This window comes from Triticum aestivum, chromosome 5B (genome assembly GCF_018294505.1).
Source record: "Triticum aestivum cultivar Chinese Spring chromosome 5B, IWGSC CS RefSeq v2.1, whole genome shotgun sequence".
Lineage (NCBI taxonomy): Eukaryota > Viridiplantae > Streptophyta > Magnoliopsida > Poales > Poaceae > Triticum > Triticum aestivum.
This window is the reverse complement of record NC_057807.1, coordinates 249,273,123-249,295,339: the sequence shown is the minus strand read 5'-3', so window position 1 is coordinate 249,295,339 and position 22,217 is coordinate 249,273,123. Positions and strand designations below refer to the sequence as shown.

The 22,217-nt window shown below is 46.1% G+C and overlaps 2 protein-coding genes across 3 annotated transcripts; both read right to left on the bottom strand.

Annotated features, from left to right (window-relative positions):
- Positions 1-13,884: 13,884 nt before the first annotated feature.
- Positions 13,885-15,658, bottom strand: LOC123111209 (skin secretory protein xP2). The gene is made up of 2 exons (XM_044531948.1): positions 15,319-15,658; positions 13,885-15,187 (listed from the first exon to the last, which is right to left on the bottom strand). The coding sequence occupies exon 2, from the start codon at positions 15,150-15,152 to the stop codon at positions 14,121-14,123; it is 1,032 nt and encodes a 343-aa protein (XP_044387883.1). The 5' UTR covers positions 15,153-15,187; positions 15,319-15,658; the 3' UTR covers positions 13,885-14,120.
- Positions 15,659-15,885: 227 nt separating this feature from the next.
- LOC123111208 (meiotic recombination protein DMC1 homolog B) lies at positions 15,886-20,355 on the bottom strand. 2 transcript variants are annotated; one of them, XM_044531946.1, is made up of 15 exons: positions 20,266-20,355; positions 20,068-20,180; positions 19,128-19,219; positions 18,883-18,954; positions 18,697-18,735; positions 18,451-18,508; positions 18,323-18,368; positions 17,807-17,852; positions 17,363-17,424; positions 17,206-17,272; positions 17,028-17,120; positions 16,865-16,933; positions 16,677-16,755; positions 16,420-16,586; positions 15,886-16,250 (listed from the first exon to the last, which is right to left on the bottom strand). In XM_044531946.1, the coding sequence occupies exons 2-15, from the start codon at positions 20,165-20,167 to the stop codon at positions 16,206-16,208; spliced, it is 1,035 nt and encodes a 344-aa protein (XP_044387881.1). In that variant the 5' UTR covers positions 20,168-20,180; positions 20,266-20,355; the 3' UTR covers positions 15,886-16,205. The 2 variants fall into 2 exon arrangements, with proteins under 2 accessions (XP_044387881.1, XP_044387882.1); XM_044531947.1 differs by lacking the exons at positions 15,886-16,250; positions 17,206-17,272; positions 17,363-17,424 and having other exon boundaries at positions 16,345-16,586.
- Positions 20,356-22,217: the final 1,862 nt, after the last annotated feature.

Sequence of the window (22,217 nt, the reverse complement as noted above, 5' to 3'; positions counted from 1 at the left end):
ACTTGCGGAAATCATCAGAGACAGACAGGTGAAGGCCGCTAGAGCCAAAGGTACATCAGTACCACTGCTTTTGGATCCGAGGAAAATCCTCGATTATATTGATCTCTGGCACTAGGATCCAAACACTCCTATGCCTGATTTTCCTCTGACCCCTGGACAAAGTCATATGTTGACCCATTTCATCACTGAGGAGAAATGGAAGTTTGAAAAGGCAAGAGAGATCAAGAAAGCTCAATACAGGAAGGAGAAGTTCCTGAAGAAAAACGTTGTCTGAATGACACCTGAGGAACTTCTCAAGGTCCAGACTAAAATTCAAGACCTCAGCAAAAACTTTGATGCCTACTATGCTAATTGGCAAGGAGCCAAGGTCAGATTCGTTAACCTGACGAAGAAATTCACCAATGTTGCTGCCCCAACGCAACATGAAATTCCTCAGGCTGGAGTCTCAGCTCAGCCTACTGAAGAACATGCCAACACCGCTGATGACGTTCAGGCTGCTGAAGACAATGCTCGCTCCAGGGCTGATGATCCCATTCCAGTCGCTGAAGAAATTGCCAGGGCATCCACTAGTGGTGCGCCTGAAGAAACTGAAGAAGTCAGGGCAACTGCACAAGTTGCGCCTGAAGAAATTCATCCAGATTCCTCAGCTCCTCCTGTGCCAACACCAACTCCAATTCTTCCATCTGCTTCTGATGTGAAGAAGACTAAGGCTGCAGAGAGAGCTGCAGTGAAGAAAAGGAAGGCATCAGCTGTGTCAAACTCTTCGGTTGCGAAGAAAATGAAGCCAATGATCAGCTCACTCGAAAATCCAATTGATGCTGTTCCTATTTCCTCATTGCCATCAAAGGACCTTGTTCCTTTTGGAGAAGACTATGAGATCCCAATTGGAACTGATGAAGAACATCATTCTGCTGCTTCATCAGAGCAGATTGATGAAGAAATTGAAGTGGACGCAATCCCTTCAACGCCAGTCATTTCCTCACCTATGCCTCAGTTCACAGCTGAAGAGGCTTGGGTTGAGGAAATTGAAGATGAAGATGTGGATATTGGGTGCACCACACCTGTGATGAATGATGACTTCTGGGAAAGTCAGCATCCCAATACTCCTGTCTTTACCCCACTCGAACAGATACCTCAGTTCCCTGCACCAACAGTTCAAATGGGCTCTGAAGAAACTCAACCCACTTTCTCTGTGCATGAAGAAATTCCAGCCACTAGTGCTGATGAACCTGCTGCTGCTGATCCTCAGACTGCACCAGTTGAGGAACAAGAAATTCCTCAGCCTGAAGAACCTGAGCTCGCGATTCCTGAGGTGGTTATGCAACTCACTGACACCCCTCTGCCAAAGCAAAAGAATCCATTCTCAAGCAAACAGAAGTTCAAGGCTGAAGATTTCTTTGCCGAGCACGTATTCTTCACTGACTATAATCCATATGATTCTGCTCGCATAAGGAAGAGGCATTTCTGGACTGCCAGCCAAGCCAATTTCTATTCCTCAGCGCTCTTCAACAAAGACAAAGTCTTCGATCATGCACATATTCCTCATGTGTACATGGAGTCTCTGCCGTGCTTTGAGCCCATCCTCAGTGTTCTTCACGATGCAGGACTTCTGAATTTCTGCACTGACCTCTGTGACTGGAATGAAGAACTTATTCTTCAGTTCTACGCGACACTGCATATCACTGGAGACGCTGAAGACGTGAACTCATGGGTGTTGGACTGGATATCTGAAAATACTCACCACAAGGCACCAGCAACTGAATTGCTTCGTGCTTTACCTCTCAGTCCTCCACTTGACGGTGCTCGTTGTATCTACAACGAACCAGAACTTTCAAATCACTATATGCAAGTGCTGATGAAGCCTTTGAAGCCAAGGCAGGCCCCAAGAACCAAATTCCTTGTCAAGGAATTACTTTATGTGCCTCGGACTGTCTATCGAATTCTGACGAAGACAATGAGTCCTATCAAAGGCCATGACTCAAATGATGAAGAAGTCATTGGCATCATGAAGAATATGCTTTTCAACATCATTCATGGCGTTCCCGTCAACTTCCATGATTTCTTCATGAGGACTCTGGCCAATATTGCTATGTCACCATTTGAGCTGAAGCCCTATGCTCCTTGGATTATGAGATTCATCAGGGCAAGATCTTCACTGAATTACAAAGCTGACACTCTGAACCACGGTAGCTACTTGCCTCCCATTGAAGTCCTCAAACGGACAGTTTCATCAGCTGATGATAAAGGCAAGGGCGCTGCTGTGATCGATGAAGGCTTTCGTCCATTGGATGGTCAATTTCGCAAAGCTGCATCTTACTCTACCAATGACGATTCCGCCACACATGACTCTGCCGCAAATACCTCAGCAAAGCAACATCCTCAAGCCACAACACCCAGGGTGATGACTGATCGTGAGTTACTCATCAGTCTTCATCAGAAGATTGATCGCAATCATAAATGGGTTAAGCGTCAGTTTGGTTCAATTCTTCACAACATGACCTCAACAGACAATGCAGTGAAGAAAAACCAATACTACCTCCATGAAACCTTCAACCATACCTGGGCTGTTCTCTCTCATGTCTACAACGCTGCAGATCTGAAGATTTGGACGACACTGCGGCAGGCCCTGCTACAACAAACAACCCCGACAACGCCGGCGCTCCTCCATCGACTTGAAATTCTTCAGGGGCGTTAGTCCTCAGTTTCAATCCTTTTGGTCATTTGATGACAAAGGGGGAGAAATCTGAGTTAGGCTTCAAGCGGGTCTATATTAAGGGCATTCTTTTCTAAGTTACAACTCTCATTCTTCTGAAACTTTTATTTGGATCGAGTTGTAATCCTAAACCCGATGGTGCGCTGATACTTTTGTTGCATTATGATTTGCATGCTTATTCCTCGTTAATGACATTGTACGCATGCTGAATCTCATCAGGCACCATATTTCATCATGCATTTCAAATTCTTCATATTATATATCAAATGCGTGTATGAATTACAAGATATAGGGGGGGGGATCTACATGATTCAACTCTTCAAATGTGCATTGCCTCAAAAGCAAATTCCTCATTATGCACATCTTCAGGGGAGTTCTTCTATATCTTGTAATCAAATTCTTCAATATCAGTGTATACACTTCATATGTTTATCCCCGTTGAAAACTTAACCTATGTTGTCATCAATCACCAAAAAGGGGGAGATTGTAAGTGCATCTAGTGCCCCTTAGTGATTTTGGTGTATTGAAGACTTATAGGTTAAGGGACTAATGCGTTTGTAAGTGTACACAGGTCTATAAGTCTATGAGGAGTTTGATATTTACAGAGAAAGTCAACCCCTAAAAATGGAGTTCTTCATCTGAAGACTTTGATATTCGAAGACTTTCTAAAGACTTTGAAAGTGAAGAAATTGGTGTGACCTTGAAGACTTGGTATTCATTTGTGGAACATGAAGCGTGAAGACTTTTGTTTTCGTAGTTTCATTTTCTCTTTCTTGAGTCATAGGAAACACCGTACTGTTAAAGGGGGTCGAGGAAATACTAAGGAAAAATTTCCATGTGATGCTCAGCTCAAAATCCTAAACCTACCAATCCCTTCGAGTGAAGCCTTTGGAAATATCATACCGTTCAGTCACTTTCTTCAGTGACAGAGATGAAGTTCTTCTGGTCGCTGATGAATTTGTTCTAACTGAGGAGTTAGGAATTCGTCAGTGCGAATTACCTACACAGTGAGGAACATGATAGCCCTGAGGAATTTGAGAGTCAAATTTCCAACCGTTGCTGTGCTGCGCGCCAGCTGTCCCAAAATATCTTATCCACCTAACGGTCATATCAGACAAGGGCATTTATGTCTTATCATGTCGGGCTGCTCCCTAGGCTATAAATAGCCGCCCCCTACAACCACTAGCTGGTTGGCTGCTCCGAGAGAACTTGACACTTGTCATTTGAGAGCAACCCATCCTCCGAGGACTTTGAGCGAAAATCATCGAGTGAGGAAAAACCCCAAACCCAAACACCTACAAACCCAAAGTGATTGAGCATCACTGAAGAATTTGATCCTGCGTGGATCCGACGCTTGTTACCTTTGAAGACTGTGCTTCTTCCAGACGGTTAGGCGTCAAGGTCTAGAGCATCCAAGAGGAATTGTGGATTGCCGAGTGACCAAGTCTGTGAAGGTTTGGAAGTCGCCTGAAGACTTACCACGAGTGATTGGACGAGGTCTGCGTGACCTTAGTTCAAGGAGAATACAGTGAGGACTGGGTGTCCGGGACTGCGTGTCCTCGAGTTTAAATACTCAGCCGCTCCAACCAGACGTACAACGAAGACAGTAGTTGGAACTGGTCTACCAAATCATTGTCTTCACCAACCCAACTGGTTCTATTTCCTCAATCCTTTCATTTCCTTATTACTGTGTTGGGTGTTTGTTCATATCTGTGTTTGAAGACTTTGACTGAAGACTTTCTCAATTTCCTCAGTTCAATTTCTTCAGTCTGTTTGTCTTCATCTTGTGTTATCCTGTGATTACGCTTTCTGTACTCAGTGCTAGTCTTCATTTCATCATGATGACCATGCTTGTATTCTGTTATGCTTACTTCTGAGTACTTATTCCGCTGCTAATAGTTCTTCGCTAAGGAATTTCCTCACCGGCAAATTCCTCAGTGAAGAATTCATAAAAATCGCCTATTCACCCCCCTCTAGTCGACATAACGCACTTTCATGGTGCGTCTCGACTGGCGCGAGTCGATGCCGAACCCGGACGCGCGGGTGGAGTACGAGCTCTGGACCAACAGCAACGACGAGTGCGGGCCACGGTGTGACGAGCAGGCGCAGCTGCTGGAGAAGGTCGGCATGCGCGGCCTCGAACGGGGCGGCGCGGGGGCGGCCTGGCAAGCGCGGTAGCGAGTAGCAGGCGTGGCCAGGCGCGAGCAGCAGGAGCGGGCGCGGCCTCGGCGGGGCGGCACGATGGCGGCCAGGCGCGGGCGCGGCCTCGGACGGGGCGGCGCGGTGGCGCGGCGAGTACGACGGCCTCGCTTGGGGGGCCGGCTGGAGATTTTTTTCATCCCTAGGCAAAATTCTCGTCGGCAGTCCCTCAAGCGGCGAAAAAAATGCCTCCTGAGGGGCTCACCAGCTGGAGATGCTCTTATCTCTAGTGACACACGCAAACCGCCCAATCCTTATCTCTTTATTCAGACCCCCTTCGTCTCCATCGTGACTCTCTCCTGCTGCTCCTCGCCGTGGCCACGCTTCTTCTTTCCTCTGCCACTAAAGTTGTTGCTCTGAGACCCGCCCACGGCGGCTGAGGGCGCCGGACTACAGAACGGCAACCGCTCGCAGGTCGCTGCAAGGGGGAGGGGGGCTAACCCGTGTTGCAAGGCGGGATCAATCCGGCGAACACCGCCCAGAGATGCAATGGAGCGTGCGGCGCTACGACGATCACATCGGAGAGTGGCCAACAGGGGCGCTGCAACTCCGGCGATGCTGCCTTGAAGATGTTGGGAGCACCTACGGTGTTGCGATAGAGCAACGCCGGACCGTCGGAAGCATAGCCGGCGCTGCAATGAAGCCTCGCCGGACGCCCCGGTGATGCGTTGGAGCTTCATCGGTGCTGCAATGGAACTTCGCCGGACCGCCGGAAGCATAGTTGACGCTGCAATAAAGACTCGCCGGAGCTGCAATGGAGCTTTGCCGGACTCGTCGGTGCTGCAATGCAACTTCATCGGACGCGTCGGTGTTGCGTTGGAGCTCCGCCGGACTTCATCGGTGCTGCGTTGGAGCTTCATCGGACGACGGTGGTGCGCCATGAAAGCTGCGCTGGAGCTTTTGCCGAGGTGCGGCTGCGTAGCGTTGAAGCAGTCGCGCATTTACTCCTATCATTGCGTTGCTGTAATCCAACGGCCACTAGTAGGCAGATCGGACGGCTGTCTAGGATTCGTAGCAGTGGCCTAAAATATTTCTGAATTTTTTAACAAACATCGTTCAATTTTTAAATTTTTCGTCATGAAAATTTGCATGCAGCTGTAAAACTAATCATTTTCTGTTGTAAATAAAATCCAGAAATTTTCTAATTTTTAGATTTTATATTGTTCATGGCAGGAGTATTTAAGCTCGGGATTAAAAGAATACTTTCAGTGTGGAGGCTGCTTTCTACAGCCGTTCATCCGTAGGTGGACTGGTCGCGTTTGACTACCGATCAAACCTGGCGAGTCTCTTCAACTTCGAATTCAAATTTTCAACTACATATACGAGAGTTCCTCCCGCCAAAACAAAAATTCAAGAGTTCAGTTTCCAAAATTTTAACAGGAAGATTCAAAGCAAAGTGGGCACGAGTTCCAAGTGTCCACATATCAGTAATTTGGCGTCCCATCTGCTGATCAGCCCGTTCAGGAGGAAAAAGATGGTTGACATATAAATACTTCAATGCATTTCTTTATCTTTCATGTTGTTCGTAAGATTGATTTGATTAATAAAATTGTGCATCTTATCTTTTAGAAAAAATATATCTTAGAGGTCTAGATGTCTGACAAGGGCTCACGTAGGCACGAAGCCTTTTTATCCTTCCCCTTCCTCCCATGAAACTATAGAGCAGCGGCACCTATATCTACCTACTCCCAGCGAAATTGTGAGCCCTTTTCAGGAGGGGGCGGAGACCCCGTTGTTTCGGACCGGTGGTGATTTGGTAAAAAAAATCTATTTATGTTTTGGTGGTGACAGAAAGCTGGCTGTAGTTTAGATTTCTTGGTTGGCAGCCTGCTAGTTGATTGTAATAGACATATTCCGAGTTTTGATACATTACTAAAATCCCAGTTTCGATGCCAAAAAGGAAATAGACTATAATACCCTTTATATGAAGGGGTATGTTTTAATTTCCACCATTAATTCTTTAGACGTGGGAGTGTACAAAGCAGAACCCGAGAGAACCAGTTTAACTAGCAGACTCCTTGATCGTGGTTCATTCTATATCAGCTTTTGATTTTTGTTAATACCACAAAAATGTTTGGTAAACCGAACATCACTACGCGACGGAAATGAGAAGCTTCAAGGAACTTACATACATTCTGATTATTATTTTTGGGTGAAAAATCGTATTACTTAACTCCTAGTGTTCATACAATCAGCAAGAGCGTAGCTCTATAACATCATCTGGGCCAGAACCAACCCAAGTCATGGTTCTGCTTCCATTCTAGCAAATCTAGCTAAACTATCACTAACTTTATTTTAAGTACAGTTCACATGAGTAATACAAGAATCATGAAGACCCATAAGGTACTGTTCTTTTGGGCAATTCTCCGAGAATTGACCCCCTCCCCAGCTTCTCCCAGAATTGCCACTTCATCTTTTTTTACAATTCTTAGCTAGTTAGGATCTAGTTAGCTAGGAATTGTAAGAAAATATAGAGTGGCAATTCTGGGAGAAGCTGGGGAGGGGGTCAATTCTTGGAGAATTGCCCAAAAGAACTGGCCCCTTGATCTGGGTTACACCGAGAGGGACTTTACAGAAACGGCCCCCGCGTCGTCCTCTTGGGCGACCCGGGCTGCGGCTCAGATCCCTTTTTTGCTCCCCGTGCGACCTGCCCTCGCCGGCGTGGCTGACGACGGCGGCGGAGTTCCATTCCCGTGGTGATTTGGACGGCGATTGGCGATATGTATGTAGCGGCATGGATGAGTTGCAGCGACAGCGGCCACGCACAACGTAGGGCTCGATCCAGCGGATGCATGGCCGTGAGGTGGCCAGATCGGCACCAATGTGATGCCGGCCACCACTCATCAAAGCCGTGGTCACCAATGGAAGCAGCTACCCGTGGCGTCGTCAGTTCGTCAGGAGGAGCACAAAAACCACTCATTTCTTCCCCATCATGGAGTGAAGGTCCGCTTGCACTCGTCCCAATGGCTGCCTCATGTGTCATCCTCGATCAGGGGCAGCCTAGCTGGTGCATGAGTGGGGAGCCGAGAACCAATCTGGGAGCACGCTCCTGCCATGGCCGTTGCCCTTGGGGTGCCTTCTTGGCGTACAAGCATGGCAGATTGGGGCGGTGGCCAAGCTCAGTTGTCACGGTTGTTGCACGCATCTTCAGCGCGGAGGCGCGGTCATGGTGGTCTTCCACTCGCTCGGGCTCAATGTTGGGTGGCGACATGAATCTGGCCAGCAATGCTGATGGGCGGTTATCGGCTAGACAGTGGTCACCTAAGATGATTGAACTTGTATGGCCTGCGTTCATAAGTGAGGAAGATGGAGATAGTGGCTGCGAGTGATGTTGTCATCTCATGCAGATCAGCCTCGGCTGCCACTTGCGAGGATCGTGCATGGCCTCTGGAGTGTCTCCAACTCAGGATTTGGCGGTGCCGCTATCCTTTCTCCCTGTTAAAGTCTTCTTCGGGTGATGGCGAGTGGCTCTCCTTCGAGTCTGTCAGCTTACCTGTGTGGACAAGGTCATCGCTCTCCGCAAGGACCATGCGCATATGCAGCTATTGGGATGGAGGAAAGTGGAGGAGACAACATAATAGATTTCGATTTGGGTGGTACTTCTCGAGTACCCAATCTTGAGCTCCGAGGTGAAAACTTTGGCCTGACCCTTTGGTTATACCTGGCAATGGCGGCGTTCTTTGCGTTGTTACCATGATGATGGCATTGCTCAGATTTGATCTTCAGGGTGAAAATCATGATCCTACTTTCGGTAGTTGGATCCGGCGAGGATGACGCTTGTACGTCATTCCCTTCCTGGAGGTGTCGTTGTTGGAGAATCCCTCTCGTAGTCCTTGTGTTGTCAAGAGATGGTTGACACCAATGGTCACTGTGGTATATCGTCAATTGTTGTTTTTATTGCTTGAGTTTTCCCCCTCCGCATAGGCATGGCTTTGGTCTTATATGACTTTGCTTTTTGCCGGTGTAGTTAGTTAGTGCGTGTGTTGTATTGGCTGTGTGCATTCTAGTTATGTAGAGGCCGGGTGTGTATTCATTATGATTGTATCCCTCGATGCTATATTATGAGTCAATAAAAAACTTCCTTTATCAAAAAAATAAGGTACTTGGATCTTCCTAACTATCAGTGAATAAACCGATCTGTACGAATCCCCCGACTAGATCGATTTGGCTACAATGATAGAGTCCATCTCCACAATGATAGGTAGGTCACTTCTCTGGATTTCAAATGACGACCTTCCATGCACACACACAGTTCGGCTTCCAAAGCTTCAAGACAAGAGAAAAGTTCTCTACAAGATGGGATATAATACTTCCACTGTCATCCGTAGGACCAATGCACCATACCGACCCCTGCTTTACGATCCTCAGCATTAGATCCATCAATGTTCAGCTTGACCAAACCAACATTAGGCGGACTCCACATTCTGCATTGTTGCTGCAAATCTCTGCATCTTGTTTTTTTGAGACGCACATCTCACTGCGAGTAGAGTTCATGCAGATCTCATCTGGTGCTATTATACGTCGATATTTTCATGGCGACTAGATTATTGGACACCAAGCAAGCTGACAATTAAACATTTATCCATGAAAACATCCACCTTTGTGCATTGCAACTAATGTAATATAGATATCTCTATCTTTATAGGGAACGCAATCAATCATTAGTTGCGGAGGCAGGGTTGAGCAGACTAAATGAGATGTGTCCGAACGCCGACCACACTTTTCTATTTTTCACTCATGTTTCTTTCTCCCTTGCTGGCTGACATGTACTCCCTCCGTCCGAAAAAGCTTGTCCCAAACTGACACTCAAATGGATGTATCTAGCACTAACTTGATGATAGATACATCCAATTTTTTTTGAAAAGGGTGTTTACCCCAGCCTCTCCATCAGAAAGATGCATACGGCTCATATTATTAAAAATAAAGTTCAGCAACAAAGTCGTCAAGTATCGAGTTGCGAAGATAAACAAAAGGCTCGAAAGAGCTCAAACCCAAAGCCACAACCGGCTGGCAAACACAATAGGAGCACTACATGCTTATCCTATTACATGACCGCCATCCAAACCGGTTGAAAATATCCCGCGCTACCATCTCCCATCGGGTAGACGCAGTAACCAAACGCTCCCTGGCCTCCGTCGGAGTGAGTAGCGACCACATACGGATGAATGTCGTGGCCCTGAAGATAACCTGCAAAAAGTGAATGTTTGTTGATCTGTTAAATACTAAATCATTTCTGCAATTCCATACTGCCCAAAGTAAAGCACAAACGCCAACACGAATGTGTCTTGCAGTATCGGAATCAACCCCATCAAGCCATGTTCCAAATAACATGTTGATAGAGGTGGGCTGATTGATATTGAACGCAATATGAATCGACCGCCACAGAATCTTAGCCAACAGACAATCGAGAAAGAGGTGTTTGATGCTTTCGTTATGATCGCAAAAGCTACACCTAGATGAGCCCATCCAGTTGCGTTTTGCCAGGTTATCCTTAGTCAAAATGACTTGTTTATGCACAAACCACATAAACACTTTGATACGTAAGGGAACCTTTACTTTCCACACGTGAATCGAGGAAGGGACAGCGCTAGAGTTAATGACATCCAGATACATAGATTTAACCGAGAACACACCGTTCTTAGTAAGTTTCCAATACAGCTGATCTGGTTGCTGGGTCAGCCGGACCTCCATTAAACGTCTAACAAGGTGGAGCCAGGCCTCCCAACGATTTCCAACTAGCGTCCTCCGAAAACTAATATTGAGGGGAGTGGATTGTAGAACAGTTGCAACGTAGGCTTCTCTACGTCGCACAATGTTGTACAAAGTAGGATATTGAAGTGCAAGGGGAGTCTCCCCAAGCCACGTATCCTTCCAAAACCTCGTAGTGGCACCATTCCCGACAATAAATTTTGACTTGTTAAAAAAAACTGTTTGACTCTCATCAAACCCTTCCAAAAAGGTGAGTCGGAAGGCCTCACATTTACCTGAGCCAAGGTTTTAGCATAAAGATACTTATTACGCAAAATCTGTGCCCAAGTAGCTTCCGTCTCAGACGACAGTTTAAAAGCCACTTGCTAAGGAGACATATGTTTTTGACTTCCAAATTTTCAATACCTAGACCCCCTTGGTCCTTCGGCCTACAGATTATATCCCACTTAGCAAGCCTATACTTTCGTTTGAGCTCGTCATTCTGCCAAAAGAATCGAGATCGGTAGAAATCTAACCTTTTCCTGACTCCCACCGGAACCTGGAAAAAAGATAAGAGAAACATAGGCATACTGGTAAGGACCGAATTAATCAGAATCAATCGTCCTCCGTATGACATGAGCTTCCCTTTCCAACAGCTCAGTTTCTTTTCAAAGCGATCCTCGATGCATTTCCACTCAAGGTTAGTCAGCTTACGATGATGAATGGGTATACCTAAGTACGTAAACGGTAAGGAGCCCAATTCACATCCGAACAATTGTTTATACGTGTCCTGGTCTCCTTTGCTCTTCCAAAGCAAAACAATTCGCTCTTGTGGAAGTTAATTTTGAGGCCAGATAATTGTTCAAATAAGCATAACAACAGCTTCATGTTTCTTGCTTTCGCGAGGTCGTGCTCCATAAAGATGATAGTATCATCAGCATACTGAAGAATGGAAATCCCTCCGTCAACTAGATGTGGGACCAGGCCACCTATCTGCCCTGCATCCTTGGCCCGACCTATTAAGATAGTGAGCATATCAGCCACTATGTTAAACAGAATCGGTGACATCGGGTCTCCTTGCCTTAGCCCCTTGTGTGTTTGGAAATAGTGACCTATGTCGTCATTCACTTTAATCCCTACACTCCCTTTTTGCGTAAAGGAATCAATCTGGTTTCTCCATACCGGATCAAAACCTTTCATACGCAAAGCTTGTTGAAGGAAAGGCCATTTAACTTTATCATATGCTTTTTCAAAATCCACTTTAAAAACTACGCCATCAAGTTTTTTTGAGTGGATTTCATGGAGCATTTCATGCAAGACAACAACCCCTTCAAGGATGTTTCTATCAGGCATGAAAGCAGTCTGGGACGGATGAACCACAGAGTGCGCAATCTACGTAAGTCTGTTCGTCCCGACCTTGGTGAATATTTTGAAACTCACATTAAGCAGACATATAGGTCTGAACTGCTCAATGCGAACCGTGTCTGTCTTCTTAGGAAGAAGAGTTATCGTTCCAAAATTCAGCTTAAACAACTGAAGCTACCCCTCAAAAAACTCCTGGAACATGGGCATCAAGTCACCCTTAATAAAATGCCAGCACTTTTTGTAAAACTCTGCCGGAAACCCATCCGGTCCTGGAGCCTTATATTCTCCATTTGTGCAATGGCTTCAAACACCTCTTTCTGAGAGAAAGGAGCAGTCAGCAGCTCATTCTCGGCAGTCTCAAGTTGAGGAACATCCTCAACCCTAGACTCATCTAAGGACACAAAATTCTCTTCCGGGGGACCAAACAACTGCTTATAATAATTGGTAATGTAGACCTTCAGATTGTCTTGACCAACTATCGTCCCTTCGTCTTGTTCTAGCTGGAAAATTCTCTTTTTACGATGCTTCCCATTAGCAATCATATGAAAGAATTAAGTATTGTCCTCGCCTTGTACTATCTTGTGAACCTTAGCTCGCAACGCCCACTTCAATTCCTCCTCGCGAAGAAGCTGTTTAAGTCGCATCTCCGCCTCTATCTTTGTTTCCAACTCACTGGAATCCAAGATATAAGTTTCAGCTTTAACGTCAAGGTTTTGAATAAGTAGAAGAAGTCTCTCCTTCTCCGCCTTATAAATACCATGCGTGTGTTTAGCCCATCCTCGAAAGAACCTTCGAAGATGACGAATCTTGCATTGCCATCGCTCGATAGGCGTCCTTCCTCTTGAGTCTTTAGCCCACTCCCGAGCTAACAACTCAAGGAAACCTTCTCTTTCAAACCAGGCAAGTTCAAATGAGAAAATGTTTTTGTTTCCCACAAAAGTTTGAACTCCTGAATCAACTAGTAACTGTGTAAGGTCAGAGACACCTCTTGTCAATGCCTGCACAGTTACCAGAGGAAACTTCTGTTCACATTCGACACTTACTAGGACACGGTCAAGTTTCTCAAACGTCGGGACCGGTAATGAATTAGCCCAAGTGAATTTCCTACCCGAAAGCTCTATCTCTCTGAGATCCAAACTTTCGATAATAGTGTTGAACATGAACGACCATCGGCCGTCAAAATTGTCATTACTCTTCTCCTCCTTCCTACGGATAATGTTGAAATCCCCTCCCACTAAGAGGGGGAGTTGTTCATTACCACAAATACGAACCAGATCCGCCAAAAAGTCTGGCTTAAGCTCTGGTTGCGTAGCTCCGTACACCGCCACCAAAGCCCAATCAAACCCATCTGCCTTAGTTCGAACTCGAAACTTGACGGCAAAATCCCCCAAAACTACACTCCGAACTTCCAATGTTTCACACTTAACCCCCAGTAAAACCCCACCGGATCTTCCTCGAGGGGGGAGGCAATGCCAATCAAAATCTACCCCCCTGACAAAGTGGCAAGAAATTGTGAAGTGAAGTTGCTTCTTCTAGTCTCAGACAATGCAATAAAATCTAACTGATGTTCAAGAGAAGCCTCCGCTAGAAATCTTCTTTTAGCCAAGTCTCTAAGACCTCTGCTATTCCAGAAAATGCCTCTCATAATTCATCATAATTTTTTTTGCAGTGCGGATCCTAGCACTCCTACGTGCAGCCGAGATGGGATAAACCTTCCGTTTCCACGTCCGCTTTGGCTTAAGGTGACCATCAGCCTGATCAGCACAGTCATTCTCTGCTTCTATCGCCTCGGGCTCATCTACATGAAGAGACACCTCAGGAATGGTGTCCTCCTCCGTCTCTGGTAGTGCAGGGTCAAGATCGGCACACAAGCCATCAAGAACCCTAACCCCAAGCGCATCTATCTCCGAATCGTTCATAGGTTTAACAGCAGAAATGTGACGGATCATTTCTACCGCACGATCAGCTTCCAAATCAAGAATGTCATTAACCGACCTAGAAACCTCAATATCATTTTTACCAAGTGAAACACCTACTTGATTTGCATTATGAATAATTTCAACATCAGTAAAATGTAAAATGGAATTCGACTTATTAACCGACATACCAGTGGAGGTCTTGACGTCGCGCAGCTTGGCTGCTCTCAAAGCACACCTCAGCTGCATGTCATCAACGTTCGGCTGCTCCTACAGCCTCCCGCTGACCCGCCTCCCCTGGGAGACCGGGTCCGGGATACCGCCAAAGGCGATGACCTCCTCGCAAGAAGCTCTGCTAGGGGAAAGGCCTCCTGCCCATCCCCCAACAGTGGCTCCCCGGGCCTGTCCACGGGCGACCCGCCGGCAGCAGGGGCCGGGGAGACCCGCTCACGGTGCTCCGGAGAGGCAGCCGGAGAGACGAGCGCATCACCTGACCCGACCACCGCAACGGGGCAAAGAGAGACGGCGGCCTCCTGCACAGCCACCCCTCCTCCTGCGCGCGGCGACGTGGGGAAGAGCGCCGAGTCCTCCATGGGCGCCGTCGGCGTCAGCATCACAGGAGACCGGGCCTCCTGCCCGTCACCACTAGCCATAGCCGCAGTCGCAGTACCATCCACGGTAGCCATCAGCGAGGTAGGAGTCGTGGGAAGGGCCACCTGCCCCTCGGTATCTCCCAACTCAAGAACCATCGGCGCACAAAGAGGAGCCACGGGATCCACGGAACCCGAAAATACACCCCACAGCCTAGGTGGAGCAGAGAACGGTCCCAAGGACCCAAGCTGCAAAGTGGATGTCGGAGCAACCCCAGAAGACCTCGCAGGAGCCATATTAGTAGACTCAGACGGACCAACCTGACCATTGGCCCTGTCTTCATCACCCATAGCCGAATCATCCTGGTTCCCCGAGGCACCTCCTCCCTCAGTCGTGTCCATAGGGTTATCATCCTCAAACTCATCGAACAAATTAGGATCCTCATACAAAATGTCCAGCTGATACATAACACCATCGTATGTCCAATGCACCACATTCGGCAAGAATTCAATATTAGCAACACTGACAAGTAAACGCGCCACCCCGTTGGCCCGAGTGAATGGCATATCCACCTGTTCAGTCTTGCCGATCAAAGACCCCAAACTCCACGTCACCAAGAAGCTATCCAAGGGATCAGATGGTGCCCCGGAGAAACGAACCCAAATCTGCCTCAACGGCATATGCCCTGCGGCTCCTTCTTTTTCCACTCATCAAACTGCAACACAAAACTAGTGCCTGTAACCCTGCTCATACCGAACTTGAGGATTCGCACCTGATCCTCCTTAGACGGAAAATCAACTTTGTAAGACGTATCATTTAGCTTGAGCAAGGACCACTGAAACTTACCCGGGGCGAGTTCCCGCAGCTGCTGAATAATTTGCGCCTCGGTCAATGGTCCATGAACTACCTTCACCACCCCTGGGAAAGAAGTCTCGACCGCTGGTGCCAAAGGTGCCACTCTGGGAGACTCGAAGAACATCAACTCCGAGCAGCAGACCCCGTAAATCTGAACGGGACGGAGGGAGTAGGACTCAACCCCTGCCAAATGGAGAGCAAACCAGAAAAAAAACAGAGTAAAATAAACCAGCCGACGTGGCATGCACATCAGCACTAAAGCAGAAAAATATATATTAAATGGGATAATTTGTGGCACAAGTTTGCTTAAAATTGGTAAAAACATGGAAAAACTGCAAAATGTTGTAATTGCTGCCACGAACATGAAACTAGAGGATAAAAAATGGAATTCACTTCAATACTTATTTAGAGCTCGATCCATGCAAGATAATGGAGTCCACTTTTACTCATACAGAGAGAGAATGGAAGATCACTTTGTGTATATAAGAAACAAAAGCATATGACTATTGAATATTGATGCAGTTTTTAAGCTAGAATCTAGAACGGACTATTTCATTCTTCAAAGAATAAGACAGGCTATTTCATTTTCATATCCTTCAGTTTGGTGTCTCCCTGAAGCAAAGAACATGTTAACCTTACATCTCCACTACATCAGGCTAAGGTCTTATGATGAGTCACGCGAGATAACTTTTGTCCTCAGCACAAATCCTTAAGGCATTACAAGCTTACAGAACACCCAACAGGAGGTATAAACAGCATAGAGGTTGCCCAATTTCTTCTCTGCAGTGGCAAGAACAGAGTAACGGTGCAGTAGCCTTTGTCGATTTTGCTAGCAGAACTATCAACAGTTTAAGACAGGAAGCGCCCTGGATGAACAATCAGTCTTTCACATCCATCAATCCACCTGTTGTAATCTGGAAAACGTGTTGGTGGTCAAGCGAAACAATTTCTCAACAACTAGAACTAAATCATAAACTTTGCTGCGCAAGTCTGAGCAAAACAATCCTATCAAGAGTTCAGCAACCAAACAAATTAATGGAATGAATAGCACAAGCAGTAAACAAGTACTCCTAGTATAGAGCAAAAGGATATAGCTTCTCCCTCGGGAAGGTTAGGGGCGTCAAAGATCTTGCAGATACGCTGCTCGCCTTTGCCTTTCCTCAGCATCAACCGGATGGTGGCTGCATGCGCCAGCACGTGGCCTCCCGCCGGCTTTTTGGGGTCAGTGATGAACATACCACCACCTGGGTCCGCAATCACTGGAACAAGGAAAGAACTTGTATGATTTGAGATCCACGAATATAAGGAGCTCTTTCTTGGAACAGACAGGATAGATTGGAAAAGCACACCTTGGTTGGTGATGTACACTGCAACATTGAACTCCTCAGCAATCTTTGTAAGGCGGGAAAGCATTTGTGCCAGTTTTTGCTGCAGTTCCAGAGCACATCACTTAGAGCAAGTGTATAAAATGCAAGCATTCGACTACATCATGAGTTGCTTGATTTTTTCACATAGTTAGCTAGTTACAGTAGAATACCTGACGCTCTGCAAGTTCACCCCTGCCACTGAAATCAACACGGAATAGCGCAATCACAGAATCCACGATCTATCATTTCCAAGCCAAACAAAGATTACATGAGCACAGTTGAGATCTATCAACTTGTAAGTTTAACACTACATGTCAGCAAAGTCATGCGTACCAGAAGCCTGAAAGGCTCTTCAGCCATCTTGGCAACAAGGCCCAGGAGTAAGTTGTACTGGTGCTCATAGGTGTATGCACGAGCGTATATGATCTAAAACAGAAAGATCACGAATTAAACAAAGATCTTTATCTATTCTTCCTTAAATGGGTTAAGAGAGATGTAAAAGGAGCCATGCATTGTCAAGAACAGCATTGGCATCCATCCCAAATCTCTCAGCAATTGGCACAATGCGTTCAGGCCGGCTGATAACTCCGTTAAGGGAACAGTTTCGATAAATACAGGAATGTAAATGAATTCATTAAATAGGTATTACTAAGGAATTCAAAGGATACAACGTTCCCTCAGTGCCAATGTAGGCAACCTTCCCGTTCCCACCATGCATATGGAGTGGAAGCTGTTATACATTTGATTAAGAGTGAAGTGCATCAAAGGTCCTCAAACTATTTAAAAGGTGTTACGTAGGTCCTCGAACTATGAAAAGGGTCATTCAGGTCCTCAAAGTGCAATATGCGTGTCATCCAAGTCCTCGAACTATTTTAGCGGTGTCATGTAGGTCCTTAAACTATTTCAAATGTGTCACATACGTACACACTTATTGCACTTCAAGGATTTTTGAGGACCTGGATGACACTTTTCATAATTCGAGGACCTATATGACACCTTCAAAATAGTTCGAGGACCTAGGGTGCACTTCACTCTTTGATTAAACAAGCAGAGTTATTCATGGATTCTGATGTAGTGAGGTTTCACCGAGAAATACAAGGCAGGAAATGGACCTGAGTGGAGACACAAAGAGTATGAGCCAACTGGGTCTTCCCTGACCTGCAAAACAAAGTAAATAATATGGATTTTAGCGCTAGAAAGTTGGAACTGAATTGAGAAATGTTTGAGTAACAAATGTGCTTTGGAAGTCAACATTACAACCGTGCTCATTGAATAATAATAAGAGCATGTGTGTGTTGCATCAGAGAAATAGTGAATAATAATATTGATGTAGATATGTTTGAATTTTGGCATGTAACAGGTATCCAGTATTCAATGTTAGCATCACAGCAACCATGCTTAGGAGTTGTTATATGCACTATCATCAATACCTCTGGAAGGCTAGACAGCAGAAAAGGAGGTGAAAGAAGCTTATCAGAGTTTTACCAACTAAAAAATTACTAGGACTAAAAATTGTTACATCTACTGCCAAATATGGCACAAATCATACATAACAGAGATACAACTAATAGGCGCCCCCTGCAAAAAAAAAAATCCAGAAGAAAATGGTAACCGGAACATTTACTGACCGGAACTCTCCAAATGCCTCTGTGATACAGAGTGTTTCAATCCCTCCTTCAAATTATGGAAATATGTGAATAGGTTAGAGCATAACATCAGAAATAATCAGAACAGAATCAAGAACGACATATGTTACCTCCAAGCAGCTCATCAAGCGCTTGGCTCCCAGTGGTAATCCGGACAACAGACTTTCGCTTCAATATACGGAAAAGTAAATCAAACAACCGGGCAGTACACAGGTGGAGTAATGAAAGCACTCAAGCAGATTCCAAAAACAAACTATAACAGTAAGTTTAGCATAGTAGCAGTGTAGCACTACTGCAAAAACAGCACTAAACTGTATGATCGTCCTTCATCAGTAGCTTAGCTCCCTAAACCTTACCTTAATAAGGAGATCACTTCCTGTCATGAAACCCTGACTCTGAAAATCAAATAGAATACAAATTTCAGAAGACTCGATCGTATAGCACAGATGTCACAGAAGTTGTAAACCAGAATCAATGCAAAGAGAATAATATGGCACAGAAGTTCTAAACCAGAATCAATGCAAAGATGATAACAATCATACCAGAAGTTTTTCAGCAGCCTCGCAGATCTTATCAACCTTTGCTTCAGACAAGCCCTTAATCCCTGTAAGGCTCTGCAAGATGAATCCATACATTGATACTGAAACAACATCAATCATGTGTTGAAACTTGAATACATAAAACAACTAATAACAGTCATGTGTCGTGCACCAGAAATCAACTTCAGTATGCAACCACAAATTTTAGGGAGAATGCATGCAGATTTAGGCTCTGAAGGGAGTTTGACCTTCTTGGTGTGCATCATCAGGCCATTGCAAGTGTAGATCCCCGCATCCTGCAGCTTCTTCACGTCTCCTGAGTTAATTCCCTGCGAGATCACTGTTTGGACGAGTGATTAGTTACAGCGTTACGGCTTAGGATTCAAATTCATGGCAATGAACAAAGTGCACGACGAACCAATTGGATCACGCAAACAAAACACAAGCGCGGATCACATCTAGGCAAATGTTTAAAGTAAACTTGCTAAACTCGCGGAAGCTACCCGTGATTATGGAACAGAACAGGTGAACATTCAGAAAAAAAAAAGTGGAACAGATGAGGACGACAGGCTTAAAACCCTACGCCTCGAAGTGCACGAAAACGCGTCCGTAATTGGTCCAAGCTTCCACAGAAAACCCACGCGATTGAACTGTATCTAGTTTCGAATTCGACAGGATTCTACAGCCAGTGATCGATACGGCGGATTAAAGGCATGGCAGCTCAAAATTGGGGCTAAGTTCAGACTAATCCGTGGAGAAAAAACGGCACCACACAGCGATTAGCACAAACTAGCCGGTAAAGAGAAATCAAGTGGGGGGAATTAGAAAAGCCGCACGAAATTAGGCTACCAAAGGGCGCTAGTTAATCCCCAGATTGCACGAAATAGGGGAGAAAATCAAAACCAACGCAACACGAGCACACGACCACGCGCTGCACGCACCAAAAACCAACCAAATGTGGAGGCTAAGCGAAATCCGCACCAAATCCATCTCCAAACAGCACGAAATTGTGACCGAAACGCGCGAACTTAGAGGCAGAAGCACCCGGAACGCAACGGTGAGCAGGCCTAACCCCCACGCGCCGACACGCGCGCGACGCAGGCACACGGACAAGCAAGTAAATGCAGCACCGGAGACGGGGCGGCGGGAGGGTTTCGAGAGGAGAGGAGTTGGAGGCGGCGAACATACACTTGTCGATGGACTCGAAGCACTCCTCCTCCTCCTCGACCCGGTCGGCCTCCATGAGCTGGAGCTGCCCGCCCTCGTCGTACTGCTTGGACGGCGCCATCCCGCGTGCCCGCCTGCGTCAGAGGAAAAGGTGTCAGGAGCGAGCTCTGGGACGCACGAGCGAAGACGGCGAGTGGAAGCGGTGGAGGAGGACGAGACCTGTACGAGGCAGAGGATCGTGTGCTGCTAGAGGAGAGGAAGTGGGGCCAAGGCTGGGGGAGAGGGGAGGTTTGGGAAGCGCAGGTGCGGGTGGAATGTGGATCACCGCGGCTGCGACGAGGTGGGGGTATTTGAAGGCCTCGCGCGAGCAACTTGTTCCTGCCAGCTAAGCCTTGCACGGCCCATTCGAAATTCAAAACTTTGAACAGGACGCCGACGTGCCAATCAAGCAATCTACTAGTAACAACCGCTTTGGTTCTTAACCCGTTTGATGTACCAACTCTTTTGTAAAAGGCGTCCCCTCTTGTTAGGGTGATCACCTTGCAATAAAAAGTACTCCCTTCGTTCTTAAATATTTATTTTTCTAGAGATTTCAACAAGTGACTACATACGGAGCAAAATAAGTGAATCTACACTCTAAAATATGTCTATATACATCCGGTATGTGGTAGTCCATTTGAAATCTCTAAAAGGACAAATATTTAAGAACGGAGGAAGTACTTTGATGTCAAAATAAAAGTGTACCCTCTCATTAGATTTACTAGCAAACATGCATGTGCGTTATAATGGGAGAAAAACACACGCTCCTAAACCCAACATGCATGGTGATGAAAATGTACATGAACGAGAATTGTGATTTTAGCCAACCAATCTTTACAAACGGCTAACAAACTTATGCATTGTACAATTTGCGGGTTAGGTTAAAGACAATCACCTATAAAAAAGGGTTAAAGACAATAATCTCTAACAGAAATGAAAAAAAATAAACTCAACATAAGAATAAAAAGACATACAAAAGATAACAAAATTGAAATTACTGAAACATAATTTCTTCTGCCAATGCAAGGTATTATTTCTCGCCTTCATTTCATTATCGGAAGAATGAATATTTCAAATTTGATACATTTTTCAATAGGAATAATGTGTGCTATAATCAAGCATGTGCTAGGTTGTCACTGACATAGCATATTGCGGTACTATAATCAAGCATAGACACGGTTGACTACCATCCTTAGGTTCATAGTGTGCGTATATCTCAACAAGTCCTTGCTCTGAAGCTCACGCCCGACCCCCGACCCTAGCGTCGCTTGTGCCGGGCAACTCGGGGGAAACCCCCGCCGCCGTCGGCTCGTCCCTCGCCTCCCGCCCACCCCCGCGTTGCCATCGCCGGAGGGCGGGCCGGCAAAGCCGCGCCGGGCCCTAGGATGGTGGCGGCGGGGCCTTTCTCCACCAACCCTCTCCCTTCGCCCCTCCCCCCGGATCTGGTGCCTACGGCGGCGGTGGTCTCCACCGGCGGTGCGGGCGTCCCCCCTCCCACGACGGCTCCAGCTCCCTGGTGGCGCTGGTACCCCCTCCCCCCACCCACGGGCTGCGACTTCCTACAACTGCTCCGTCCGGCCCAGGATGCGATCTAGGGATCCACTCCGTAGTTGGTACCCCTGAATCTCCAAATTTCTTTGATATTCCACCTTTAAAAGTGTAATTAGCAAGCATGGTGGAAATTTCAGCTTCCGGTATCTTTCTTTTATTCGTAATAATATCCTTCATATACTTAGCATAAGGATTTACTTTAAGCATATCAGTTAAGCGCATACGTAAGAAGATAGGTCTAATCATTTCAGCAAAGCGCTCAAAATCCTCACCATCCTTGTCTTGGATGGTTTAGGAGGAAAGGGCATGGGTTTCTGAACCCATGGTTCTCTTTCTCTACCGTGCTTCCTAGCAACAAAATCTCTCTTATCATAACGTTGATTCTTTGATTGTGGGTTATCAAGATCAACATCAGGTTCAATCTCTACCTCATTATTATTGCTAGGTTGAGCATCAACATGAACATTATCATTAACATTATCACTAGGTTCATGTTCATCACCTGATTGTGTTTCAGCATCAGAAATAGAAATATCATTGGGATTCTCAGGTGTGTCTACAACAGGTTCACTAGAAGCATG